At 34.5% G+C, this 25,387-nt stretch overlaps 1 protein-coding gene across 4 annotated transcripts in view; it reads left to right on the forward strand.

The window, feature by feature from the left end:
• PTPRD (protein tyrosine phosphatase receptor type D) overlaps nt 1-25,387 on the forward strand; it is a 507,860-nt gene that overhangs the window by 326,231 nt on the left and 156,242 nt on the right. For all 4 annotated transcript variants that reach the window (XM_081282603.1, XM_081282605.1, XM_081282604.1 and 1 more), the window contains 7 exons: nt 6,354-6,487; nt 9,321-9,465; nt 12,682-12,987; nt 13,841-14,034; nt 16,038-16,064; nt 19,736-19,853; nt 24,664-25,251. In XM_081282603.1, the coding sequence (XP_081138729.1) occupies nt 6,354-6,487; nt 9,321-9,465; nt 12,682-12,987; nt 13,841-14,034; nt 16,038-16,064; nt 19,736-19,853; nt 24,664-25,251 (1,512 nt within the window). The remainder of the gene's footprint in view (nt 1-6,353; nt 6,488-9,320; nt 9,466-12,681; nt 12,988-13,840; nt 14,035-16,037; nt 16,065-19,735; nt 19,854-24,663; nt 25,252-25,387) is intronic.

Here is a 25,387-nt window from a genome sequence, read left to right on the forward strand (position 1 = left end):
TCCTCACACTTGCATTCTTAGTTTTGTTACAATAAGATTCAGAAGAAACAGCACTTGAGAACAGAGTGAGTTTAAGAGAAAGTCATCACTTTGGATCTTATCTTAAGTAACTCACATGCTGATTGATAGAAATTGAGGAATGTTATAAATTTATTTGCAGTGTTTATAGAAGTATAGAAAATCAAAAAAGTTTATTTTGAAGTGCCCTCAACGAAGCATTTCCCCTCAAGGGTGAATGTTAGTCAGGTTGACTATATTAAAATAATCTTTAAATGATTTTAAAAATGAAAATATTTTGGTTAAGATGATTATTTTCTAGAAATAAGGATCAATCTTTCAAATTTTCCATAAATCTAACTTTTGGCAAGACTGTCACTTCCAAGTAGTTTACCTTAAATAGTTGGGGATATGTGGCCACTAAGGAGGAAGACATTTATATTGTGCTATGAAGGTGTACTCAATTTTAGGAAATACATTCAGGAAAGAAAGGGACATCCTGCAATTTTCTTATGCAAATAATAGGAATATTCTGTAACTATAGTTTACAGAAGAAGCAGAAATATAAGTCTGATAAAGAAATTTAACAAATTATACTTTAAATCTAATGCATTAAAGTAAATGTTTGATATTTATAGTAATTGAAAGCATTCTAAATCTTAGATCCCTTTGAACATTCTTCAGAAAGTATATCTTCTATACATTTTGTAGATTATTGGAAAAAGTCTACTGATATCCGTGGGTACACTTTCACATGATAGGCCTGGAAAAGATAAAGAATTGCATATAGTTACCATATAAACAGTGATATCAAATTTAAGTATTTTAAATTTACTTAAAGTGCATTGTACATATTCTGGAAATTGGAAAAGTACTAAAACATAGACTATGACATTTATAAATACTGTGTTTTAGATTTCCACAAAGGTATAAATCATTACATTGGTTATGTCAACAGGCCATATAAGCAAACTAGAAAAACACTGCTTCAAGTCATCAAAATTATGAGTCCAGTGTAACTGCTCCCTGAATTGTTTCAGCAATGAGTATAGGAGCACTGGATGTAAATACAACTATAATAAAATTTAACTTTTTCTTATTTATAGTTAATGACAGTTGGCAGTAAGATTTGTACAGATGCTTATGTGTTAAGTACCTATTTTGTCAGTGATATATGTATGGCACTTACAGATAACTCTTTGTTTTGTATGGCACTTACAGATGACTCTTTGTTTTGAATTTGGTTTTACTACAACCATAATTCTGGCTGTTGCTTTTATTGTTATTATTATCATTTATCAATATGCTAGGTAAACACATTTTAAAATATGTACCTTGTTAAAGTATTAGCTCTTTGAGCAATAATAGGTTTTCTAGTATCTTTGGTAATATTTCATATTTATAACATGCCAAGATAAAATTATAGTTTAGCAATGTAATATGTGGCAGGCTTTATCTGGAGATATTATCTAAGTTTTACTCAAACATTGATCCCTTCTAATATATCAGCATTTCAAATGAAATAAAGGATTTTTCATGCATTTCTCAGTCTGTCTTCATCCTGTCACTGAGTTGCCTTCAGATATTTATGTAGAATATAATTGTAATAATCAACTACTTGACATTTATCAATAGGATTATAATCTCATTTTTAAGGACTTGACAGCTCATATTTTTATTTCCTTGTGGCTATTCAGTAAGTAATCAAGAAAGAGCACATGAATGTACAGGACATAGTGATTTTTAAAATGTGATTTTAAAGAAAAATTTGTACTGCATTTTCATTTTAGCTTTCCATATTTGATTGTACATTTTGCGCATGGGTATTCTCACATCTTTTTAATGTGGAGAGATTATTTTCAATGTTCTAGATGCAGTCTGTTTATTTCCTTTTAAGTTTCAAGGATCTCATATTTTTATCATATAATTGATGTTTAGTTAATCAGTGAGGGAAATGTTACAACACAGAAAAACTGGTAAATAAAGTACTCAGAGAAAAAAGTAGTAACTATAAAAGCACTAAGTATTAAAAAATATAAATTGATTACCACACAATAATCTTGGGTGACTTTACCACACCTCTCTCACCACTGGATAGATATTCAAAACAAAAGTTGAATAAAGAATCTATAGAACTCAATAGTATAATTAATTTTTTTTAAAGAGAGAGAAAGAGAGAGAGAATTTTTAATATTTATTTTTAGTTCTCGGCGGACACAATATCTTTGTTGGTATGTGGTGCTGAGGATCGAACCCGGTCCGCACGCATGCCAGGCGAGCGTGCTACCGCTTGAGCCACATCCCCAGCCCTCAATAGTATAATTAATAACTTAGACTTAACTGACAACATATAGAATATTTCAACCTGCATCATGCGGATACACTTTCTTCTCAGCAGCACATAGATTCTTCTCTAAAATAGACCATATACTATGCCACAAAGCAACTCTTAGCAAATACAGAAAAGTAGAGATGCTTCTATGTATTTTATCAGATCATAATGGAATGAAACTGGAAATCAATGACAAAATAAAAAATAAAAATTATTCCAACACCTGGAGACTAAACAATATGCTACTGAATGAACAATGTGTTTTTGCAGAAGACATCAAAGAGATTGAAAAATTCTTAGAGGTAAATGAGAACATAGACACAATATATTGAAATCTATGGGACACTATGAAAGCAGTTCTAAGAGGAAATTTTATTGCATGGAGTTCATTCTTTAAAAGAAGAATAAGTCAACAAATAAATGACTCATATCGGGGTAGGGAGGGGGAGCATGGGAAGAATAGATGAATTCTAGATAGGGAAGAAGGGTGGGAGGGAAAGGGAGAGGGCAGGGGATTAGCAAGGATGATGGAATGTGATGGACATCGTTATCTGAAATACATGTATGAAAACACAAATTGGGTGTCAACATACTTTATATACAAGCAGATATGAAAAATTGTGGCATATATGTGTAGTAAGAATTGTAATACAAAAAAAAGTACATGTAAAAAGAAAAAAAAGTAGTAACTATAAAAGAATACAAATAAATGTAAAGTTTAAAGACTGGGAGCTTAAGATACACATGTATATAAATATGCAAGACAGATCATAAGGGATATGTAAATATGCATATAATTAAGTTTATATATAAATGTTCATAATTATGTATATGTTTTATATAAATACATATAAAACATATAAAGAAAAGCATGAGTATTAATGTAAAACAGAACCTCTGTAGCTTTAGTGTTTTGTATAATAATTCAGTTGACTGATGAAGAAACTGTTTGTAGTGTCTCCCAAGTGGTGCTAGGAAACCAAATGTGAAAGTCTGGAGTCCTCTAAAGTGTTTTCCTGTATATCTATATTATGATCATTAAGACTACTTTGTAAGTAAAAATATATATCCATTCATTTGACAATCTTTGTTTTTTTCTTGAGTGCTCAGTTTTATGTTAGTTGTTTCCAATATAACAAAATGCCAATGAATGAAATCTTTATGTAGATCTTCAATTCCCAAGAACGTTTGAGTAGCCCTCAAGCCTCATATAATAAAAAGATAATTTAAGCCATTTGATCCATATGCTGAATTTAGTCTACAAATTTTACCCTATGCAGTTTTTTTTTCAAAATTAATTAATAATAAATCATTAAAAATTGGAAAATTTTACCTACAAGATTTCTTAGCAATTTCTGTTGGGAAAAAAAAATCAGATGGTGGGGGAAAACTTGACTCATTTTGTACAAGGCAGACACCTGCAGGCACTGAATTGGATCTTTTATCCCTGTTCAGGTGAGGAAGCTACTCTCCTGTTGGTTTGAGGCCCCATATAGTATGTTTACTCATCTAATTATTTGCCTGATACCTCTAGGCATGTGTGTTTCCACTACAAGCTTAAAATCTAATAAATGATTTTTCTCTCTAAACCTCTGCATGTTAGATAGAGAATCTTAACATCAATTCATCTAGTCAACAATTACTTTGTCCAAGAGTAAAACAAAACAGAAATGACGGTTCACCCTCTGAGACTTTGATATGCTCATTTGATTCATTATTAAGAAGGAAGGGACTCCTAATAGAACCAAACGGAAGGTTGGACGAAGCTTGTGTCACTAAATAAGAATGAAACATTGAGACTAGCTAGGAATTTGTTCAAGACAAATTAAAAACAAAAAGTAAACAGTTTAAGTAAGAAAAACTTAATTAGGTTTCCAAGATGTTTTCATTCAGTGTCAGTTTATTTTTAGCATTGGACAGGGAGGAAATTCATTAAAAAAAAACTTTGTTTTCTTGAGAGTAGCCCTTCAATATTGTAAATGGTTCTAATACTTGACATTGTACTGTATTCCACTTTGGTTTGAGTGATGAGTTAACACAGGCTTTCTTTCCCAGAATTGTGGAAATTAGGGGAAAGAAAAAAATAAAAGTAGACAAATATGAGTAGCTACATACACATGATTGTGTATTTTTAGGCTGAAAAACTCTTTCGTCATCTAGATATTATAATCCAATCATAATTTTCCCATCTGATTCTTCCTGGCTTCCTTTGTTGGTCCTGTTGTTGCCTTTGGTAATTCTCATTTTAGAAATTATATTTATATATATACACACACATACACACACACATTTATTTATTTATTTTTATTTGGTGATCTGCCTATTTTTAATTCCCCTTTGTTTCTCTCTCTTGCTCCTTGATCTTTTTATCTTTTATCTTTTCCTCTCAATTCAAATGATTGTCTTATGTTACCCTCTGGGGACATACTTGAAAAAAAAAATTGATACACTCTTCAGAAAATAAGTTCCTGGAGGCAACAAATTAATGAGAAATCACAAGGCTTGTGATAGAAGATAAGGAAGGCAAATAGAAATATAAGACACTGATTATTTGTGGCTGCATCAGTACAAACATGAGTGTGTCCCTGAACCCTATGGAGTACACACAGATGCAGGCAGAGGAATAAAATAGTCACTAGGGACCCCAGTAATCACTTTGAGACCCCTTTAGATTTATAATCTCTAAATGAAGGGCTTCTATTTGTCCCCCCCTTAGTCAGATTACAGAGACATGGCTGTAAAAAGAAAAAGAACAATATATTTCTGTGTATATTTTTTTCTACAAAATGATACTTCAAGCATTATTTTAAAAGTTATATTTTAGCTAAAAATTATATTTGTTTATATATGTGTCTTAGAATGTTTATGCCTACCTTGCCAGAAAGCATACTTTAGAACTTCTTTCCCTTCTGGTGTGAAGTATTTTTTTTAATAAAATACACACGGAATTCTCACGTGAACTTGTGGGGAATTGGACATATGTTCAGGTCTTGCATATGGAAACACAACATAATATCCACGGCATTGGTTAAAATACTTAGCAATTGCCAAGGCCCGTGCCAATCACAGCCAATTAGCAGAAATCATTGAAGAGCAATTTAATATACTTAGATGTGTTAGTAATACCTTGACATACATCAGTTTTATGTTTAATGGATAGGGAAACATAAGATGGTTAGATATTGACTAGGAAGTTTGGGTTAGTAAAACTTCCTTGAATAAGGTACCATAAACTGAACACACTTCCTGTTCTCCTTAATTCTGATAGGTGGCTTTACTAAATTATATCTATTACATAGATTATGTGACTAATGTGAGAATTATAGAAAACCTCTGTTACCATGCCACTACAAGAACTATTATGTTTGTATTGTGTCTAATGCATTAAACAATTTAAAATAATTTAAGAGAAGTAGTTATAATTAATGGTGTGGGGTTTTTTTTTCTTCATTTCTCCATTTTCATCTCTTTTTCAAAATGTGAGTTGGTAAGAAAAATACTAGGTGATTTTTGGTTTCCTGTAGTTTGTTAATGGAGTAAAGGTGAGATTTTTATAAACCTAACTGGAAATAAGCTTGAATAATACATGCAGTGCTAGAGAATAAGTTTTCCTGAGTTATAAATAACAACTTTTATGTATTTAGCACTTGTTTTAAATATTGCAACATGGCACTGTGTAAGTAATCTCATTTCTTACAATAGTATTAAAAGTTTATCATTTTATTGTCCTTAAAATTGAATCCAGAGACATACATGCATAATGTACTTTTAAATTTTCCTGCATCTGTGTACATATTAAACTGCTTATAAGGACAAGGATAGTATTTATCACGTTCTTGAACTTTGGAGGGACAAAAATGAGCTGTGCACAAAGAGGTTAATTTGGACAGTACAAGTTATCCAGGTCTCATGAAGCTTATTATGCAGGTAGATGTATTTTGAAGGGTTAGGTGGATGTGCTTGGGAAGGCTTTGTGACTACTCAAGGTGATGGTGAGTTCAATCCTTTGTCTCCCTATTTTTAGTACCAGGGCAGCCACTGAACTTCAAAGCAGAACCTGAGTCTGAAACAAGCATTTTGCTCTCCTGGACACCTCCACGTTCTGATACTATCGCCAGCTATGAACTGGTCTATAAGGATGGAGAGCACGGTGAGGAGGTAAGACCATGCTTCTCACCTTCATTATTATTTGTTGCCTTGAGGCCTCTGCTTTACCTCCATGGACTTTTTGACAGTCTTGGTCGGACAGCTGTAGAGGACCTTCGTGGAGAAATATTATTCATTATAAGAGGAACTTGACTTAGAAGAACAGGTTGGGGGGGGGCAGAAATGTTTTGGGGAAGAAAAACAAAATCATTGCTCCTATTGGAATGCTTTTCCATTTAGGTTTCCAAGATTCATATTACAGAGGTAAAGGTCAGAGAAGAATAGATAGCCATAAAACTTGGGGACTTCCTTTATCTTTTATATTATTTATATCAATGTGGAGTTTCATGATTGAATGAGTTCTGTACACTAATCAAAATCACTGAAGAAATGGATTTGTTCATTTGTCCAGACTGGTTTTAGCGAAAGATGCCCCATAGTAAATGTTTATTAGTACACTAAAAAGTATTTGATATGAATATGTATGTGTGTGTGAGTGTGTGTGTGTGTGTGTGTGTGTGTGTGTAAAGGTGTTAGTATGCTGTGCAACTACAATGACAGTGTATTATTGAAAGTATGAACCAAAAGTCAATACAATGAGTACTTATATTAACTGACCCTGTACTAAGAGTTTCGCATCTTAATTCATTTAACCCTTATAACAACACTGTCCTTATAACAAAGCAGGTACACAGGAAAAAAATTAAATGATTTACCCAAGTTTATAGTACTTACTGACCTTCAGAGCGTGGATGTGAATTGGAGCAAATAGATTCCAGGTGTTCTTAATCATCAGGGTCTACTGCCTCTGGGATTGCATTCTTACATTGATGATAGAAACGGATATTAAGTTACAGCAAGGGTGGAAGGTATAGCTCCGTGGTAGAGCACTTACCTTGCATGTATAAAGTCCTGCATTTGATACTCAGACCTGGAAAAAAAATGGAATGTTCTTAGAATAGGAATATGTAATCATAATGAATATGTTTCCCTTTTTATTGTAAAATCCATTAGGGAATATTAGGACAAAGGTGTTGGTGAAATATTATTTGAGAACTCAATCTTTATAAGTCATTTTATTAGAACTCTTAGCATTCGTTGTCTAATAAAAAGTCTTCAAAAAGCTGAATTATCCCCAAATTGTAACAAGGAATAAATTTTTTAAAACTTGCATGTTAAGTGATTATTATAAACTAACTCATTGAAATGCTATACTAAATTCATCTGATCTTATAAACTTCTATATTTATTCTATCACTTTAAATTGAGCAGAATCTCAGAAGAAAACTTTTTCAATGTATTGCTCTTAGAATTATCTTACAAAGCCAATATAAATTAAGCACTCAAAAATTACATAATTGAAATATAAGATGACAATGTATTAATGATAACAACTTGAGCTGTGTTTTCTATAAGGTATAAATTAGCATTAAAATTTAAGTCTTCCCCACCAACAAACCTGAATAAATTCAAATAGTTAAAAAAGAATGGTAGTTCCTTTGAGAATATTATGGATGCTTAAATGTTGGCACACCTTCTGTGCTTTACAAATTTTAGGGAATTTTTTTCTTGTTTAATGAATCTAAAATTTTTGAGAGCTTTTATATTTGCAAGCCAGAATACCCTAGGGATGTTTACTTTAGTTTTGTATTTGAATTCCCCTTGACTGATTTGTTTGTGTGACTAGCAAACACTATTTGATAAAAGCCTTAAGATAATTTATGCCATTACTAGATTACATGTTTGCTTGCATTTTAAAGTTTACTACAGGCTAGTGTTCAATCCAAGGTTGATACTTATGGACAACTATATTTTTTCTAAAATTCAATGGCAAATTTTAAGCATAAAATGTAACAGATGTAGCCTTTCAATAAAAGAAATCTTATTTCAAACCTCTCTTGATAATGTTAAAATATATAAAGTTTGAATATATATGTTTTCTATACGTAGGTTTTATATTCATAAAATGGAAGTTCTCATTATTTTGAATGAACCTGGAGTGGTGATATGGTTTCAATGAAAATTATTCAACTTCCTTTAGTGACTAATGTCTGATGTTTATCTTATTAGAACTTGGGGAATTCTTATCTCTTTTGTGGCAACATCTTGTATATTGTATTGGTAGTTTCTGTTGCTACTTCTTGTTATATTTTTTTATCCCCCTGTTTAGACTGTAGAAAGTTATGTATGGGAGAAGATGCCACAGGTTTGGCATCGTATATTATTGAGGCAGGTGTCACTTTCTCATGTGGTTTGTGTCACAGCAACATACATATCTTTTGAGTAGAACACATTCCTGAGTGTCAGCCTCTCAGTCTGCCTCTTATCTGATGGATTTACATAACATTGCTGACATTAGAAAGACCTCAGGCTTTGGTTATTCCATGCTTTACTTATCTTTTAAAGAAACTTGCTTTTTAAACCATGACATTTTTATTATATAATAAAAATATAGTCCTTGATGCTCACTTTGGATTCTTTTTGTACTATTTTGATAACATCATAATTCTGATGATAGAGTCCAATGTTACAGTGTGATTAAAAAACATTTGCATGAATCTTGTGCAGGGGGGAGGTGAGTTGGGGCTGTGGGGATGGGAAGGACAGTAGAATGAGATCAACATCAGTACCCTATATACATATATGATTTCATGACTGGTATGACTGTGCACCATGAACAGCCAGAGGAATGAGAAGTTATGCTCCATTTGTGTACAGTGTGTCAAAATGCATTCTACTGTCATGTATAACTGATTAGAACAAATTTAAAAATTTAAAAAAAAATAACAAAAAATAATTTGCATAAATCTTAATGAAGATGATCAAATACTCTTATTACTCATAGCAACGAATTACCATCGAGCCAGGGACATCATACAGGCTACAGGGGTTGAGACCAAACAGCCTGTACTACTTCCGTCTATCTGCACGCTCTCCTCAAGGCCTTGGTGCTTCGACGGCTGAAATATCAGCCAGAACCATGCAATCAAGTAGGTGTCTCTCTTTGTTTACTTTCTGCCCTTTTTTTATTCACTAGGACATATTTCTGGCATTTGGCTCTACCAACAAAACATCCCTGCTAATGTGCTAACTAGCCAGTTATCTATGTGATCATAAGCATCTCATGATGATTTATGTTGTTTTCAAACTTGATCCAAATAAAAGAATTCCTGTCCTCAATGCAAAGTGTTTGAGAGAAGTTAGTAGACCTCCACAGGTAGAAAGAAAATGAAAGCAGTTGTTAGACCCCAAGGAATGAATTATAGGGCGATAAGGCAAAACTGAAATTGTGAACACTGCAAAATAGTCAGAAAAGGGAACAGCAAACTAAAGATGGAGTGAAATACACAGCTTTTATCTCTTTAAAGCACATAAGTTTTACCTGTGCTAAGAAACAAGGCATTATTTCAGTATCTGTTCCTACTCAGAAGAAAAGCTCAATCAACTCTTACGACTTGTTTCTTATTAAATCTATAAGTAGTACATTTGGAAATTGGGAACGGACATAGAAAATCTGTATTCAGAGAAATTGAATAAAACCAGAAGGACCACAAGAACATTTGCAATCCTAAATTGTATTTTGTTTCCTTGGGTTTGAATTCTTTTTGGAATTTTTACCATTAAGCACAGTTTTGTTTGTGATAATAGGGGTTTATTGTGCCCAGAACAGATTATTTTTTATAAAGTGTTACATAGGACATTGTTTTTGATGGAAAGTTTGGTGGCTCACAATATTATTGTTTGCTTTTTAATAGTAAGTATCTATAGTTGGATCAGAGACAACTATTTACCTTGGATTGAAGAGTTTAATACAGTTGTTGTCTTAATATGTTTTGTTTAATATTTTCTCTGCTTTTTGACATGGTAGCTTATGAAGTAGATAAATCTCAATATGAATACATTGTATTTTGTCAAGGGGATGCTATTGACCTTATATTTAGAACTAACAGCAAATTGAAATTTATGTATTTTAAAAGATTAGTTTCCTTTCATATACAGACTTCTTTTATCACTTCATTTTCTATAGACATTTCAAACCTTTTAGGGTGTTTTGATAACATTCATATTCTCTCAATTAAAACATGATTATTAATATGAGGAGTATTAAAATACTGTGGTCTAATCTAGTAGTGATTATGAATTCCCCCCCCCCAATCTCCTTTCATTTAAAAACTGACACTTGTAAATTAATGAAGTTTCCGTATATCTGCTTTGAATTTTAGACAGGCTAATAAATAGTATTATTCAAGGTAATTTCTTAAAAGAAATATTACATTCTTCAGTATTTAATTTTGCATGGTTCGCAAGTCTTAACTTTTTTTTTTACACAAATACATGTATAGATGTAAAATGAAATTTTTGTAGTTGCATGAAAATGGTACCTACTCTATTAAAGTAAGTTTCAAATAGTGTTGAGCTTAATTTCATAGACCAGGAGATCTGAAGGTAGCAGTCTAGTAAAAACCAAATAACCTTTTTTAAAAAAAATTACAAATGAGTTCTTGGTATTATATGACCAACAACTTACTATGATAATGACCACACCTAATATATAGTTTTATAGTTTAAGATATAAGAACTCAGAGTCAGAATCAATAAAAATAATACTCTAGTGATTTTGCAAATCTTATTTCAAATTGATAAGGCTGTCATATAGGATTTCTTTTGTCAAATAGAGGATTTTAATTTTAATTGACTATAATGATGAACTTAAGGCACATAGATTCAGAGAGAGCCATAATCCTCCAAACAATTTAATATACTTTGCACTCCATACTAATTAGACTTACAGTCCTGCTGCCATGGTGGCAGCCTATAGTCCCAGGTGTTAAGCAGACCAGCCTGAGCAACATGCCAAGACATTCCTCTAAAAAAAAAAAAAAAAAAAAGCTAAGGATATCCCCAAATGATATTTAAATACAAAAAATTACTATATATATATGCAATATAGTTCTATACACACACACACACACACACACACAAACACACATTATATGCTCTTGTTTGTCATTCATAGGAAGATACATTATTAATGTTAAGAACAATTGATGAAAGGAGTTGTGTTGACCTTTGTGGGTTTTTAATTTTTTTTCAAATAGTAATGTTTTTCTAATTTAATGGAAATAATTGCTCAGAAGGTGACTAGTTTATTTTAGAATGGGCATTAAAAAGTGTAACTTTTGGCTCTTATATAAAACCACTTTATATGATTAATTATGCACACAATGAAAGAGATGTTGCACATAAGTCATATGTTTTCCAGATGATTCTTGGATTTTTTTAAGTAAGTCTTTTTAATGGCATTTATTGACATTTTGAAAGGGATAGATGATTATTACTGATTTTACCAAAATTTGCTGGTGGGATCTAATTTTTTATTAGCAATGGTGTCTCAAGAAGAGTTATAATAAAAAAGCTGAAAGCTGACATAGGGTAAGTACAAGTTACAGTCAGAATCAACAAGACTGATCTTACCCTCGGGTAGGTAAACCTTGGACTGTGCATTCTCATCCTTTATAGATTCTGCATGCTCACTGTATTTGGGCTATGATCAATGTCAGGTTAACATTTTTCATTAAAACCGGTCATGCAGACTGTTTTTAGATATAGGGTGAACCTTTTTTATGTTTGTTGGGCTTTTCTTTCTTTTTCATTGGAACTAGTGGCAGGGTACCTAGAAGTTATTATAAATTTCCCCACATATGAACGCTTTCATGATTGTATATTGTATATGAATTGTCCTCATTCTAGAATGTAGAAGTGAGAGCATGAAATGGCATCAGTGAATCATCACAAAAATCTCAAGGTTAAAAAAATTAACATTATTTGCAGCTTGGGGGAGGGCTGGATAGTCAGTATAGGGGGCGGTGGGGATAATGAGGGATTGGTGTAGGAGAAGAATTTTAAATCTCAGGTAGGTAATTTTATTTGAGACTCTATTATCTCAAGGTTTCATTTTCATGTATTCCCCCCACTCATTATTTAACAATTTATTTTTTATCATTTATTCATTTTTTTGGTTTATTCATATTACTAAGCCAAGGTACATAAATTTATCTTTAAAACTTTAAGTTTCAAAGCCTTATTTTTGTTTTGTTGCCCTTATTGTTTATTTATTTTTGCCTTTTCTTTTGTTTTATCATTTTTTTTTCCAACCACTCCTGTCCTTTCACTCAAATCCTCCTTTAACTCACTACCAAAATAAGAGCCGTCAGCTCCTCCTCAAGACATTAGTTGCACCAGCCCAAGTTCCACTAGTATTTTGGTAAGTTGGCAACCTCCACCAGTGGAAAAACAGAATGGCATTATTACTGAATACTCCATCAAGTATACTGCAGTGGATGGGGAAGATGACAAGCCTCACGAGGTTTTGGGAATTCCTTCGGACACTACCAAATACCTTTTGGAACAGCTGGAAAAATGGACTGAATACCGGATCACTGTGACTGCCCACACAGATGTCGGCCCTGGCCCTGAGAGCTTATCCGTGTTGATTCGAACGGATGAAGATGGTATGTTGCCTACGCTCCGTCAATTTGCACCCTTCTGACACAGTCTTGGTCTGCTGTCTTTTGATAGGCTAACAGTTACTCATTTTTCTCTGCTCAGCTTTTTACCCAGCATTGCTGTTACTTCAATCTTTTTGCCAAAGACCTGTTTTTGCTGCATCCTGGGATTTTTTTCCCCCCAGTCTCAATGCAATAATTTTCTTCCTTTTAAAAGGACAGTTTGCTCCTATGATCTTGCAATCCAGCCTTTCTCTGTACCTCCATCTAAAGTCTTCGGAGTTTTTTTTGACTTTTTGTAATCACTTCTTTTCCATTTTGAAGTTAACTTTTCAAAACTGCCTTCTTATCTTCTTGTTGCCTTTTTTTGGTCTTGCATATTTCAGAGACAATGATGCTCGACATTCAATTTTTGGCATCAGTCATTTGGAATACCTTTGATATGAGAAAAAGAAGATAATCCATATAATCAAGAATCTTTTTATTCTGCTATTAAAAAAAGAAACCTTTAAACACACAACAATCAACGATCAGTTTTTATTATTATTTCAATGCAATACTCTTTGTGCTTTAATGCTTTGGACCTCAAAGCATCTTCCTTGGCTTTTGTACATTTTTTTTTACATGTTTTTCTATTTCTCTGATACTCTTTTTTTCTTCCATTTTGTTTTTTTGCATTGGTCATGTTTTTTGATCTTTTCTTAAAAGGTAGAGCAGATTGGTTGAGCATTTTCATTGGTTGAAAATGTATTCTTCAAAGGAAACATAGTGGGGTCTACCCATTTTTAAGTAAACGAAATGCTCTCACTGGGTGGGACAAGTGCCTATAATTTTCTTTTATCCGATGATGTTGTTCCAGTTCCTAGTGGTCCTCCTCGAAAAGTCGAGGTAGAGGCTGTCAACTCAACATCTGTTAAAGTCTCATGGCGCTCACCTGTGCCCAATAAACAGCATGGCCAGATAAGAGGATACCAGGTCCATTATGTGAGGATGGAAAACGGTGAGCCCAAGGGCCAGCCCATGCTGAAGGATGTCATGCTGGCAGATGCACAGGTAAGCCCCTGAAATTAGGTGCCTTTATTTTTTAAATGATGGGTTTATCTTAGTCTATTTTAGTTTTATTTATTATTTTTTACTTTTAAAAAATACATATAAATTTCTGGATTTTTAAAACATATTTATGTTTATTTACTTTTCTAAGCAGAAATGACATCAAGAAATTAATTGTAATGAAATGACCTTAAGTCTATTAAAATTTCACTTTTTAAAAAAGATGAATATTTAGCTCTTTTGAACTCTTGAGCTTGCCTTTCCGGCTTCAAAAAAGTGATTGATTTAATCAAAGGGAAGGATTCTAAGCTGCAGTTTGCTGATAGGATCTACTTTCTGCTGTGCTAAAACTGCTTGGAACTTTGTGGATCTAATTTCTAAATGTATGCCTTTTTCCAATGAAGAATGGATTTTTATTCAGCAAAAGGTGCCCAAGTAGTATTTTATTTGGTATTTTTTTAAGTTACACATTTGAAGAAAGTAATAGATTCATATCTCAGAAAATGAAAATAATGATAATAGTTCCTGGTCATTAGTAAAAATTAGAATTTCCCAGAGAATAAGCCCATTTTAGTATGCCCCATGTTTAGCTACCATTTAATCATTGTTTAAAAAAAAATACTAACAAACCGACCATTGGAAAATTTGGGTCTTTTTATTTAGAGGTGACTTGATTCAGGACAGTCCCATGATAAATCTACTTGTATTTCACACATGTTCCTGAAAAGAAGAGGAAGATTTCAATTTATAATGCCATGCTGGAAATGAGACATAACCTGTAGACTAGCTTACCTTTGCTTTGCAGAATGGTGATGAGACATTATAAATACTGAATTGCTTTGCCTATGCTGCAAATTGGTAGCTGAGCAGGAAAAAGGATGGAGTTAGTGAAAATTTGAAATTTATTCCAAATGAAAATGCCTTCCTTTGTTTGGCAGTGGGAAGTATTATGAACCAAGTCAAAGCTGCTGTACTAGGTTGCCAAGTTTTATGTTCTTTTCTCTCTGAAGAAAAGAAGATGTTAAATATCCCTGTGCCCCTAAGGAAAGTACTTACCCTCAAAGTGTTAACATAAGTCAGTTCACAAAAGTGCTTACAATTGCCCCCATTTCAAAGCATTCTAACTAAAGGGATCCAGATTTGCAGCTTACTTTTCTATCCCAAATCTTGTTGCATATATATTTTCTTTAAAGGCTACTTCCACATTTGTAGGTGGAGATTCATAATATCCCTTTGATACAGGGAAAGGGCCAGCGACTTGCTTTTTTATAAGTACTTATTTTGCAATACCTTATAAAGTAGAAAGTTCTCAAAAAGTATATAAAGCTATTATTGCTATATTTTTTTTGAGTCTGCCATTATGGAAAAGAAAATATGACCATTGTGCTTTGATATTCTTCTTCCATTCTTAGTTATTTAACATCACAAAATGGTAATTTTTATCTCTGTTTTGACTGAATTTGGGGAGTTAATGGAGTTATACAATGCATTAACTGTCAACTCTCTTTTCTCTCTTCTACTGAGAAATTAATTATCCATTGCTTATTTTGCTTTTTCCTCATTTATTCTATTTGACTATTTGTTAAAATAGGTTTTTACTGTGTCCATATGATTTTAATATAATGAAAGATATTAATCTGAATAGTAAGTTGCATTAATTATGTAATAGAAAAAAGTCAAAATAAAAGTCATGAAGGAGAATATGATTAGAAACTGTATCTTTTTGCTATGCCTTATTGATTCCTGTTAGGAATCCATACATTAAAAAATACATTATCTGGATTTATCAATCTCAATAGTATAACATTTAGTTTAATTTCTTCCTTGGATGTGAGAGTGGCTGCATCATAATACTTATATTCTTTCCAATTTTATTTTACATGTTGTTTCAATTATTTTTCCTATTTTTTTAATCAAAGGTGGGCAAAATTGCCTTTAGTGGGCTACAAATTTCTCTTCATTTCTTTTTATTTTGTCCCCGCCCCCACCTTCTTAATCTCAATCAGTGGGAATTTGATGATACTACTGAACATGTGAGTAATTTCTGACTGCTTTGTCAAAAACAGACTGTACATGTATGCCTGTCTTTTCTGATCACTTTCTTTCACTTGTGATTTGTCAATGCAGTTGGCTTGGATGCATGAACTAACTCACCATTTTTAAGTTATCTTCACTACGTATGCACTTTTCGTTTTGGTTACTGTTTTGTGAAATCAGCATGGTGCTACTGACTGCATAAGGAATGGGCTCCTGATATTTATTTTCATTTCTGCTACTAATTCTGCCTTGTAACACAGAGGAGGCATGCTTCAAATGGAGGCATCCCAGACTGAAGGTGGCAAGTAGTTTGATATAGGTTGCTCGTTATCCTTGTATTGAGTGGACAGCATGGTGTGCATCTGGCACTCGTTATCTAGATGCTGCTGTTCTCCATTGTACTCCATTTAAAATTGGAGTGAATCATGTCAAGAATTAAGCAGTTTCTCACTATGGAAGGAATTTTTATTTAATACATTTGAATGAGTGGTTCCTGTTATTTATTGAGAGCCTACTGTATATAAGATACTTCAGGGGACACAGGATATGACACCTACCTTACAAGTGTTTACAGTGTAGGTAGCTAGGAAGATGTGAAGTTCTGAAAAATTTGTAAAATACAGCAAATGTAAAGTCCTGAAGCAACCTGTAATGCCAGGAGTTGACAATGTCAGTAAGAGCTTTGAATTCAGACACAGTGGACCAGGATGGTAGACAGGGTTACAATATGTACTTGAGATTTTAAAGGATGAGTAGGGGGTGGATAGGTGAACCTGTGTGTGTGTGTGTGTGTGTGTGTGTGTTGGGGAGTTGGAGGTAGGAGTGCTTTTTGTGCAGAGCAGAAGGCATCAGGAAGGCAGTTGAGATTGATGTATAGTTGGGTGAGAGTGGGACACAAAGAAAACTTATGTTAAGAATGTTACTGATAAATACAGCTAAGGGTGAATAATATAGTGAAAAACTGCTGAAGAGCTAGTGGTCTTCAGTTCTGCAGATATGAAGAAAATCATTAAAAAGAAAAATAACAAAGGTAGCAAGGAAGGTAGTTTATCCATTGTATATTTTTATTGCCAGAGCACAAGGTTCTTATTGGGGATCTTAGAAAATATATAGAGAGTATCAGTTCTCATGGAATTAAGGCTGTAGCACTATTTTATAAACTTCATTGACCATGACACACAGTAAGAAATAGATGTATGTTTTGATCCGGTACACACACATGTTTAACAGAAATAAAAGTTTTATAAAGCCATATCTTAATTTTAAATATAATGAACTCTTTTAACATTTTTTACTCAAGTCTGTTCCATGTCCTTTCTGTTTAAATGCTGGTCACGACTTGCTAAATTGATTTCATGACCTACTAAATGGGTCATTACCTGCAGTTTAAAAACCAGTGACTTAGTGGATAAATTAGATACCAAAAATATAGCAAATAGAAAAACAAGGGGAAAGAGTCCTTCTACTAATTCACTCATGAAGTGATCAACATTTAACAAAGTTGAGACAAAAAAGGGGAGAGTTGTCAGCATCTTAAGAACTGACAAACACATGCTGAGCCAAAACTTGAAAAAGAGAAAGATGTCAGAGAAAACTCATAAGTTTTAAAGATGGCTTGCCTTTCATTAAAATATATAAGTAAGGAAGGTGACGGTCTGCTTCTGGGAATGCTTTTGATGTTTTAGATAACTGGAAAAAATCACAAGGAAACGTCCAGCACATTCTGACCATATGCATGCCACTGGAACTTGGGATGGTTAAAGCTGGAGATAAACATGTGACAGAGAAATAATTATTTTAGGTTTTGAGATGAATTCAGGTTTTTTAAGACAAGAGATAAAGGCAGCAGACCAGTACTGTGACAGAACCTCAGAAATGCCAGCTCTTAACAGGCAGGAGTATAGGAGGAAGAGGAGGAGAGAAGAAGAAATGGGAACTGGGGTTCCTCCCCTTAGACATACCCCTTCACCAAGGAGCCTGAAACTATCAGCTTAAAGAAAGAAAATATATCCCAAGTAGTATTATTATCATGGCCGATCCAGGAGTGGCTGGCAACAATGTCCTGCTGATAAGGATTTGCCCAATTTTTTAAAGAGTGTTACTTATGGTATCCACTGACAATCTAGGCAAGATGAAGGACACACATGATTAGCCCCAGTTTTTTGAATCATACATTGATAGAGAGCTTTGGGTGCATGCATTTCTTGCCATTTAACTTGGTGGTAGAACCAAGCTGCCGCCTTTTCCCTGTTAGCTTCATTTGCTTTTCAGCAGTGATCTAGGGAACCATGGAAAATAGTTAGCATGTATTCATCACAAATTTTAGAATTTCCATTTTCCCACCATAACATAAAATACTGCTCTCAGGTGGTTTATTTGATTTTGATAACTTCTGTAATATAATTGAAACCATCTCAAGATCCTGCAGATAAAATAATTTTTCCAAATACTTTATTTATCTGGTGGCATAATATCTCCAATGGCTCTTCAGGATGGAATCTGAAGTGCTCCAGTTTCCACATTGATGGTATTCCTACTCTCTTTAGAAAGCAACTTGTCAAAAGCTGTCATTTGGGACTAGCTTCACAAATTGTGTTCTGTGGTACCTGTTAATAATCTTGCTAAGAAAAACCCTATTGTATTGCATACAACCCAGTGTTCACTGACACCTATGCTGTTTTTACCTTTGGAGGAAAATGACATTGTGCATTTCTTAAATTTATCCAAAGTCAATTTGAAATCATGGAAGTGAAAAAAATCTGTACTGGTATGTGTGTATGCATATGTGAGTAGCTCTAAAATATAGAACAAATCAGTAACTAGAACTCTAGAAGGGAACACTCCCATTTAGCCCTTAATTTGTAGAAACAGTTCAAAGATGTCTGGTCTTATAACCATCACAACTTTGGGCCCTTGCTAAAAGAGAAGTAAGAGAGTTGGTACATAGTTTGTGATATTTAATATTTTCTAAGCAGTTGAATGAATTAAACACATATTAGCAATGTAGTACATGTCTTCTTATACTATTGGTTTTATAATCTGATCTCTATTGTTCATAGCCTATATAATTAACTAATAATGAGTTCCTGGAGTTCTCTGGCTCTGAGGATATCTAGGTCCAACAGATGAGCCATCTGGTAAACTACTTACCTGGTGGTAGAACAGACTGCATCGCCACCTGCCATGTCACCAGTCAGTGGACTGGGCTGCAATGGAAGATAAGGAAAGCTGTTGGTAGAAGATAACAGGTAGTTTGTGGATCACTTACTATGAGCCAGATACAGTTCTTATATCACTCATTTAATCCTCAGGTTACCCTTGCTGGTAACTTTCGGACAGAAAACGGAGGTGCAGTTGGGCAAACTTGCTTGCCCTTGTTTATCAAGCTAGTAAGGCAGGTTTAAATTCAAAGAGTTCAGGTTTGGCTCCAGATTTTTTTTGTGAACTGCTATGCCTAAAAGTTGCTTCTTAGGATGCCTGAAGACCCACCTTCAATGTCAGCATGAAAATAGATTTCCATAGCATGAGCTGTAGGCATGAGACTTCAGTGCTTAGCATGACTTCAGAGGATGCTCAGGCATGCACAGAGTGACGATTGAAGGCCTCACTTTCCTTAGGGTATTTGTGGCATATAATGAATCAGTGTTGTTCTATGGTGTCATTTCAGGACATGATCATATCTGGGCTACAGCCTGAAACTTCCTACTCCCTCACAGTCACAGCCTACACCACTAAAGGAGATGGTGCTCGCAGCAAGCCCAAACTGGTGTCTACCACTGGGGCAGGTAATCATATCTATACTCATTTGTGCCTTGAACAATATTACCAACTTTCCAAGTGCTATGGGTGGAGTCCATCGTTTTTTTGTTACAGTAAAATTGGAGGAAATAAATGGACCATGTTTGGATATTTTTTTTCTTTTCATATTCAGATGGGTAATGTGCAGATGTCTCTAAACAAGGTTTAGAGGGAGGCACATCTCACACAATAGCATGAACACTCAGTCATCACACTTATGAACCAAAGAATCAGCCATGTTTTTTGTTTCTTTTTGTGTGTGTGTGTGTGTGTGTGTGTGTGTGTGTGTTTATGTGTATGTGGATTTTTTTTGTATTTTTAGTTCAGGAAAAGAGTTAAGGAGAGAAGAGTGATTTAAGTGCTGTTTATCCAAATCATTCAATCAGTCATTCAATAAATGTTTTAGAGTACCTGCTATGTACAAATGGAACAATTCTGTTTTCTAACCTGGACTAGTTAGCTAACAAATGAATCAATAGTATATAATAAAATTTGAGGTTGTGATAAGATAAAAGGTATATAGACGAGTATAGGCAATCTCTCTTAAGACCTAAGAAGATCTTAGAGGAAGGATATTTAAGCTGCATCTTGAATGTGAAGGAGCAAGACCCATGAAGGTCCTAAAAGAAGGTGTCCACACAGAAGTCACACAGCCAGTTCAACCTCCCCACAAACAAACCCTTTTGGAAGAGCCACCATCTTTTATTGGGTTCATGACTTGCAGTTTTATTCCTTGTCACTTTTTTCTCCTCACCCTCTGCTGCCGGGATTGTAAAGAAGCCAGATTGCACAAAAATTGGAGAAAGAAGAATATCAAGGAGGTTCAATAATATAAAATTGCCCCTTTCTGAAGAACAAAGCTTCCTTGGGGCTCTTTGTTCGGCCACATTAGGAAAAGCCAGCATGAAGGAAGGTCTCGCATTGTAAAACCGATAAATTAAGAGATAATTACAAAAGGATTCTTTTCCAATCCCTTCATATAGCAATCTCCCATGAAACATTTAAGCTGTGATTTGATTTACTCCTCCCGAATTGCTTCTCACACAACTTTTTAGGAACACACCTCTATGCAAAGGCTTAAAGCAAAGAACAGCTGTGATGTTGAGCACCCTCCTGGGTGCCATGCTCACTGCCAAATTTGTCTAAATGTCATAAGATTTGCCTCGCTCACATCCTGCCACCTGGAACTGCCTCAAGCAGCAGGATTACAGATGGCAAAACTCCTTCAAGGCAGAGTCTTTCGGGCTTTTTCTTCCCCCCTCTTTTTCCAAGAATACCATTGTATCAAGCTAATTTAGTGCCCTGAATAGGAGGGACATGTTCAGTGAGTGAGGTGATGGTACGGTGACTAGCCAGCGATTGGAATATTGACAACCACTGTTAAGCCCCTGAAATTAAATCCAAAATTGAAGAAATGGATTGCCTTTATCCCCTTTTCTAATACCTGAAAGTCCTATGTGAAGCATCAAACTCCTATTGCCTCTAACTTGGAGGTCATGGAATAACAAAAGAAGAACCACAGGCCTTACAGCTAAGGGATAGGAACCCCCAAAAAAGAATGAATCTGTGTATTTTAGTGTCACTAAAACTAGCTCATTACTTTTTTAGTCACGGTGCAGATCTACAATTATGGCTGTTATTTATACATAGAATTCTTTTGGAATTTTTATTCATAATTTCACATCTTCCTTTAACCAACAAATATTAAGATGACAAATACTGCTAATTTATATGCATGAACATTTGCTTTCTTGACACTTCCTCACTGAGCCTGGGATGGAGGTGTCCAGATTTAAAATCCCTGTAAGAGAAAAGCTTCCTGATGCACCTTACTGCCATCCTTCCCAGTCTGAAGCATTTCCCTAGCAAGAGTTTTTTCTCTGGGTAAAAACTTGTAGCCATTCAGAGCCCTTGCCCCAACTGATTTGAACTGCATCTAATAATTCTATTACATTCCAAGGGAGGTTTTAGTTCTGTCTTCATGTGAGCAGCCTCTCCTGAGCTGGTATTGGCAGCTCTTTCTGTAGCTACCTCAGCATTTCATTTCTTTCCTGAATCCTTCCCTTGTGCTTCTTGTGCTCCCAGGGTGGTTGTCTCAATAGTTTTCAGGCTTTAGTTAAACTTGTGTCTGGAGAAGGAATGGCTGTGGTGGGTTGGAACTAGAGAGCAGACTGGGATTGCTCCTGACACAGCAGGGAAAAGCAGTAGGTCAGAACTGATGCTGCATTTTCTAGAACATTATTCGATCTCACGATTCCAAGCCCACAAGCCTTTATACCATGTAGTAAGAAAGGGCGTGGGCTGGGATTGTGGCTCAGTGGTAGAACGCTCGTCTAGCAAGTGCGAGACCCTGGGTTCGATCCTCAGCACCACATAAAAATAAAATAAATACAATAAAGATATAAAAAAATACACATAACATAAAATTTTAAAAAAAAGAAAGGGTGTGCCAAAATTGAAAAACAGTGTATGCTACTCCCTCCTAAGCTTTGACTCCCACGGAGAAATAGATGTATGTTTTCATAAACTGGATGTTTCTTTTTTTCCTTAAACTTCCCAGTCCATTATATTTCCCATTATATTGTACCTTAGCAATATTAAGTGAAACAGCAGATAATAACAAAGTATTATGATCTAACAAATGTTATTAGACTGCAAACAATATTTGTGATTTTTATCAAGAAATTAAAAGGTATTTTTGATCTAGCTTTCCATGCATCTTTTTAAAATATATATATTTAGCTGTAGATGGACACATATTTTATTTATTTGTTTTTATTGATGCTAAGAATTGAACCCAGTGCTTCACACATGCTAGGCAAGTACTCTACCACTGAGCCACAACCCCAGCCCATGCATCCTATAGAAACAAGATATGCAGCTTACATACCATTGAGGAGTTCCTTGGATCCAGAGTTTTTTTAAAAAAATTCAATAAACATATTTAATAAATCTGTTAGCCTTGAAGAATGTGAGAGTTAATTGTTATAGTTCTATCATATAGTTTTATCTGGGATTTGTTTATTGAAGGTTACATTCTCTCCTAAAAGCCCCTCACCCCCACATTTAACATGAATTTTTCTAAGCAGAGACTGAAGTGTTTGATTCTTAGCACCATCATTCACATTTTAATAGACAAATCATATAAATGCTTATATACATAAATGGAAATTAATGGTGTCTGTTAATGTCTGCCTTTAATGCTGTTTTAAAATAAAAACAATTGTAAATATATTTAAAATAAAATAAATGAAATAGTTCAAGTACTTTCCAGATTAAGAATGAATGGGCTGTATTCTAAGTGTTTGCCAGTGTGTTGTTAAGGTATCTGGTTACATTTTCCCTGGGAAACTATGAGTATGCAACAGTTCAGTAACAAACCAACCTTTAACACCACACACATATTGGCCATTGCAAACTACAGGAACTATCTTCCCCATAAACTGTAGGTAAGCTTATGAATTGACCCATCTTGTGAAATACAGCTTGCTGCATTGATTAAGGATAGAAATATCTTAAAAAGTGTGTTCCTGGGCAGAGCACATCCCCACTTGGGCTTCAGTTTTCTGATTCAGAAAATGAAAGGGTTAACCAGATTGCTTCTGAGGCTGATGTTTTATGTGATGCCTCATCACCTATCCAGATTGTTTTATCTCTGTCCACATCTCTACAGTTCTCTTTTATTGTCTGTCTCCCTTTACTGTAAGCTTTCTTCCTCTCCGACCATCTTTCTTATTCTACAAAGTTGGGCTGGTTTTCATTTTGTGGTGCTCTCTCCTCCCTCCCCTTCTTTTTACCATTCTTGAAGAATCCTCTGGCTGTATTTTCTATCAGTGCCTTTCTCTGTGGACTCTAGGAATAATTGCTTTCCTTGAAACAAAAATTATAGCTGTAATGGGCATTGAATAAATAAATCAGTCTTTAAGACATATCGGTCTTAAAAAGAAAATAAATTCTGAACTTCTGGGAAACTGACTCCTGAACAAAGAAGGTTAATATTCTTCTGACTACTAATAATTAAGATTAATATTAGTAGAGTATAAACCCGTATGCTAAGACTTTTGCATATAGATCTTCATTTAATAAGACATAGCACCAATATGAGGTAAGTCTTAATGATGTGCCTATTGTACAGCTGAAAAACTTCATAACAGTTTGTGTATGGATCAGAAAGTCAGAATGTGCTAATTAGACCCATAGAAACTAAGCATTTTTAGCTTTTAAGCAATATAACAGCATATTAAGTGGGATTTAAGCAGAGCTGGATCTATCTTACAGTTTTCTTCTTGTGTAACTGACCTTAGTTTTCTACCTCTCTGTTCTTATTTTCTTATTATAGAAATTGGATATATAATAACTAATGAAAATACATAGCAAGAAGTGAGGAGTATAAATCAAATAAGATAATATGCTCAATGCTCTTACAGTTTGTGAAACATTGCACATAATAAATAATCATTATTAACTATATGTAATTGGCTAATCTTTACTTGGATTCATTTTTCTATGGCAGACATGAACTTGTATGTGCACAGGTTTAGAAATAATCCCTTAAATTGTTGTTTTAATGATAACTCCTATTTTGTGTTTTTTTATCAAATTCTAGTAGTGCCAACTATCTTATTAAAGGAGAGAAGGAATATAGTTTCACATAGGTATGTAGGTCAAATGTGGTTTTCCTTTGTTTTATAAATAAGGAAATGGGACTGCCACTAGAGTGGTACACTCCCATTTGGCAATAATTGAAATGTGGACATCCACACCAGTTGGTTTCACCACTTGTCCTGTGTGCTCCAGTTCCAGGGAAACCCCGACTTGTGATCAACCACACACAGATGAACACAGCGCTCATTCAGTGGCACCCCCCTGTGGACACATTTGGACCTCTTCAGGGCTACCGTCTAAAATTTGGCCGCAAGGATATGGAGCCTCTCACTACTCTCGAGTTCTCTGAAAAAGAAGATCATTTTACAGCTACAGACATCCACAAAGGAGCATCGTACATCTTCAGGCTGTCCGCCAGAAACAAAGTGGGCTTTGGGGAGGAGATGGTGAAAGAGATTTCTGTTCCTGAAGAAGCACCAACTGGATTCCCTCAAAACCTCCACTCAGAAGGCACCACCTCAACCTCCGTCCAGTTATCCTGGCAGCCACCTGTCTTGGCAGAGAGAAATGGCATTATCACCAAGTATACCGTTCTCTATAGGGATATCAACATCCCCCTTCTTCCAATGGAGCAACTCATTGTTCCAGCTGACACCTCTATGACACTCACTGGCTTAAAACCAGATACCACTTACGATGTAAAAGTACGTGCTCACACGAGCAAAGGGCCCGGGCCATATAGTCCCAGTGTCCAGTTCAGGACACTGCCTGTGGATCAAGGTAGGATTTGTCTGCTTATGGCCTTCCTCCTTTAAAGGAATATCGGTCTTTGGAAATCAGTATTTTGAAGCTATAAATAACTGATCGGCCCATTCATATTAATAGGTTCAGCAAAAACCAAAAGGTAAAGTATATA

This window comes from Spermophilus citellus, assembly GCF_964194105.1.
Source record: "Spermophilus citellus genome assembly, chromosome: 2".
Classification (NCBI taxonomy): Eukaryota; Metazoa; Chordata; class Mammalia; order Rodentia; family Sciuridae; genus Spermophilus; species Spermophilus citellus.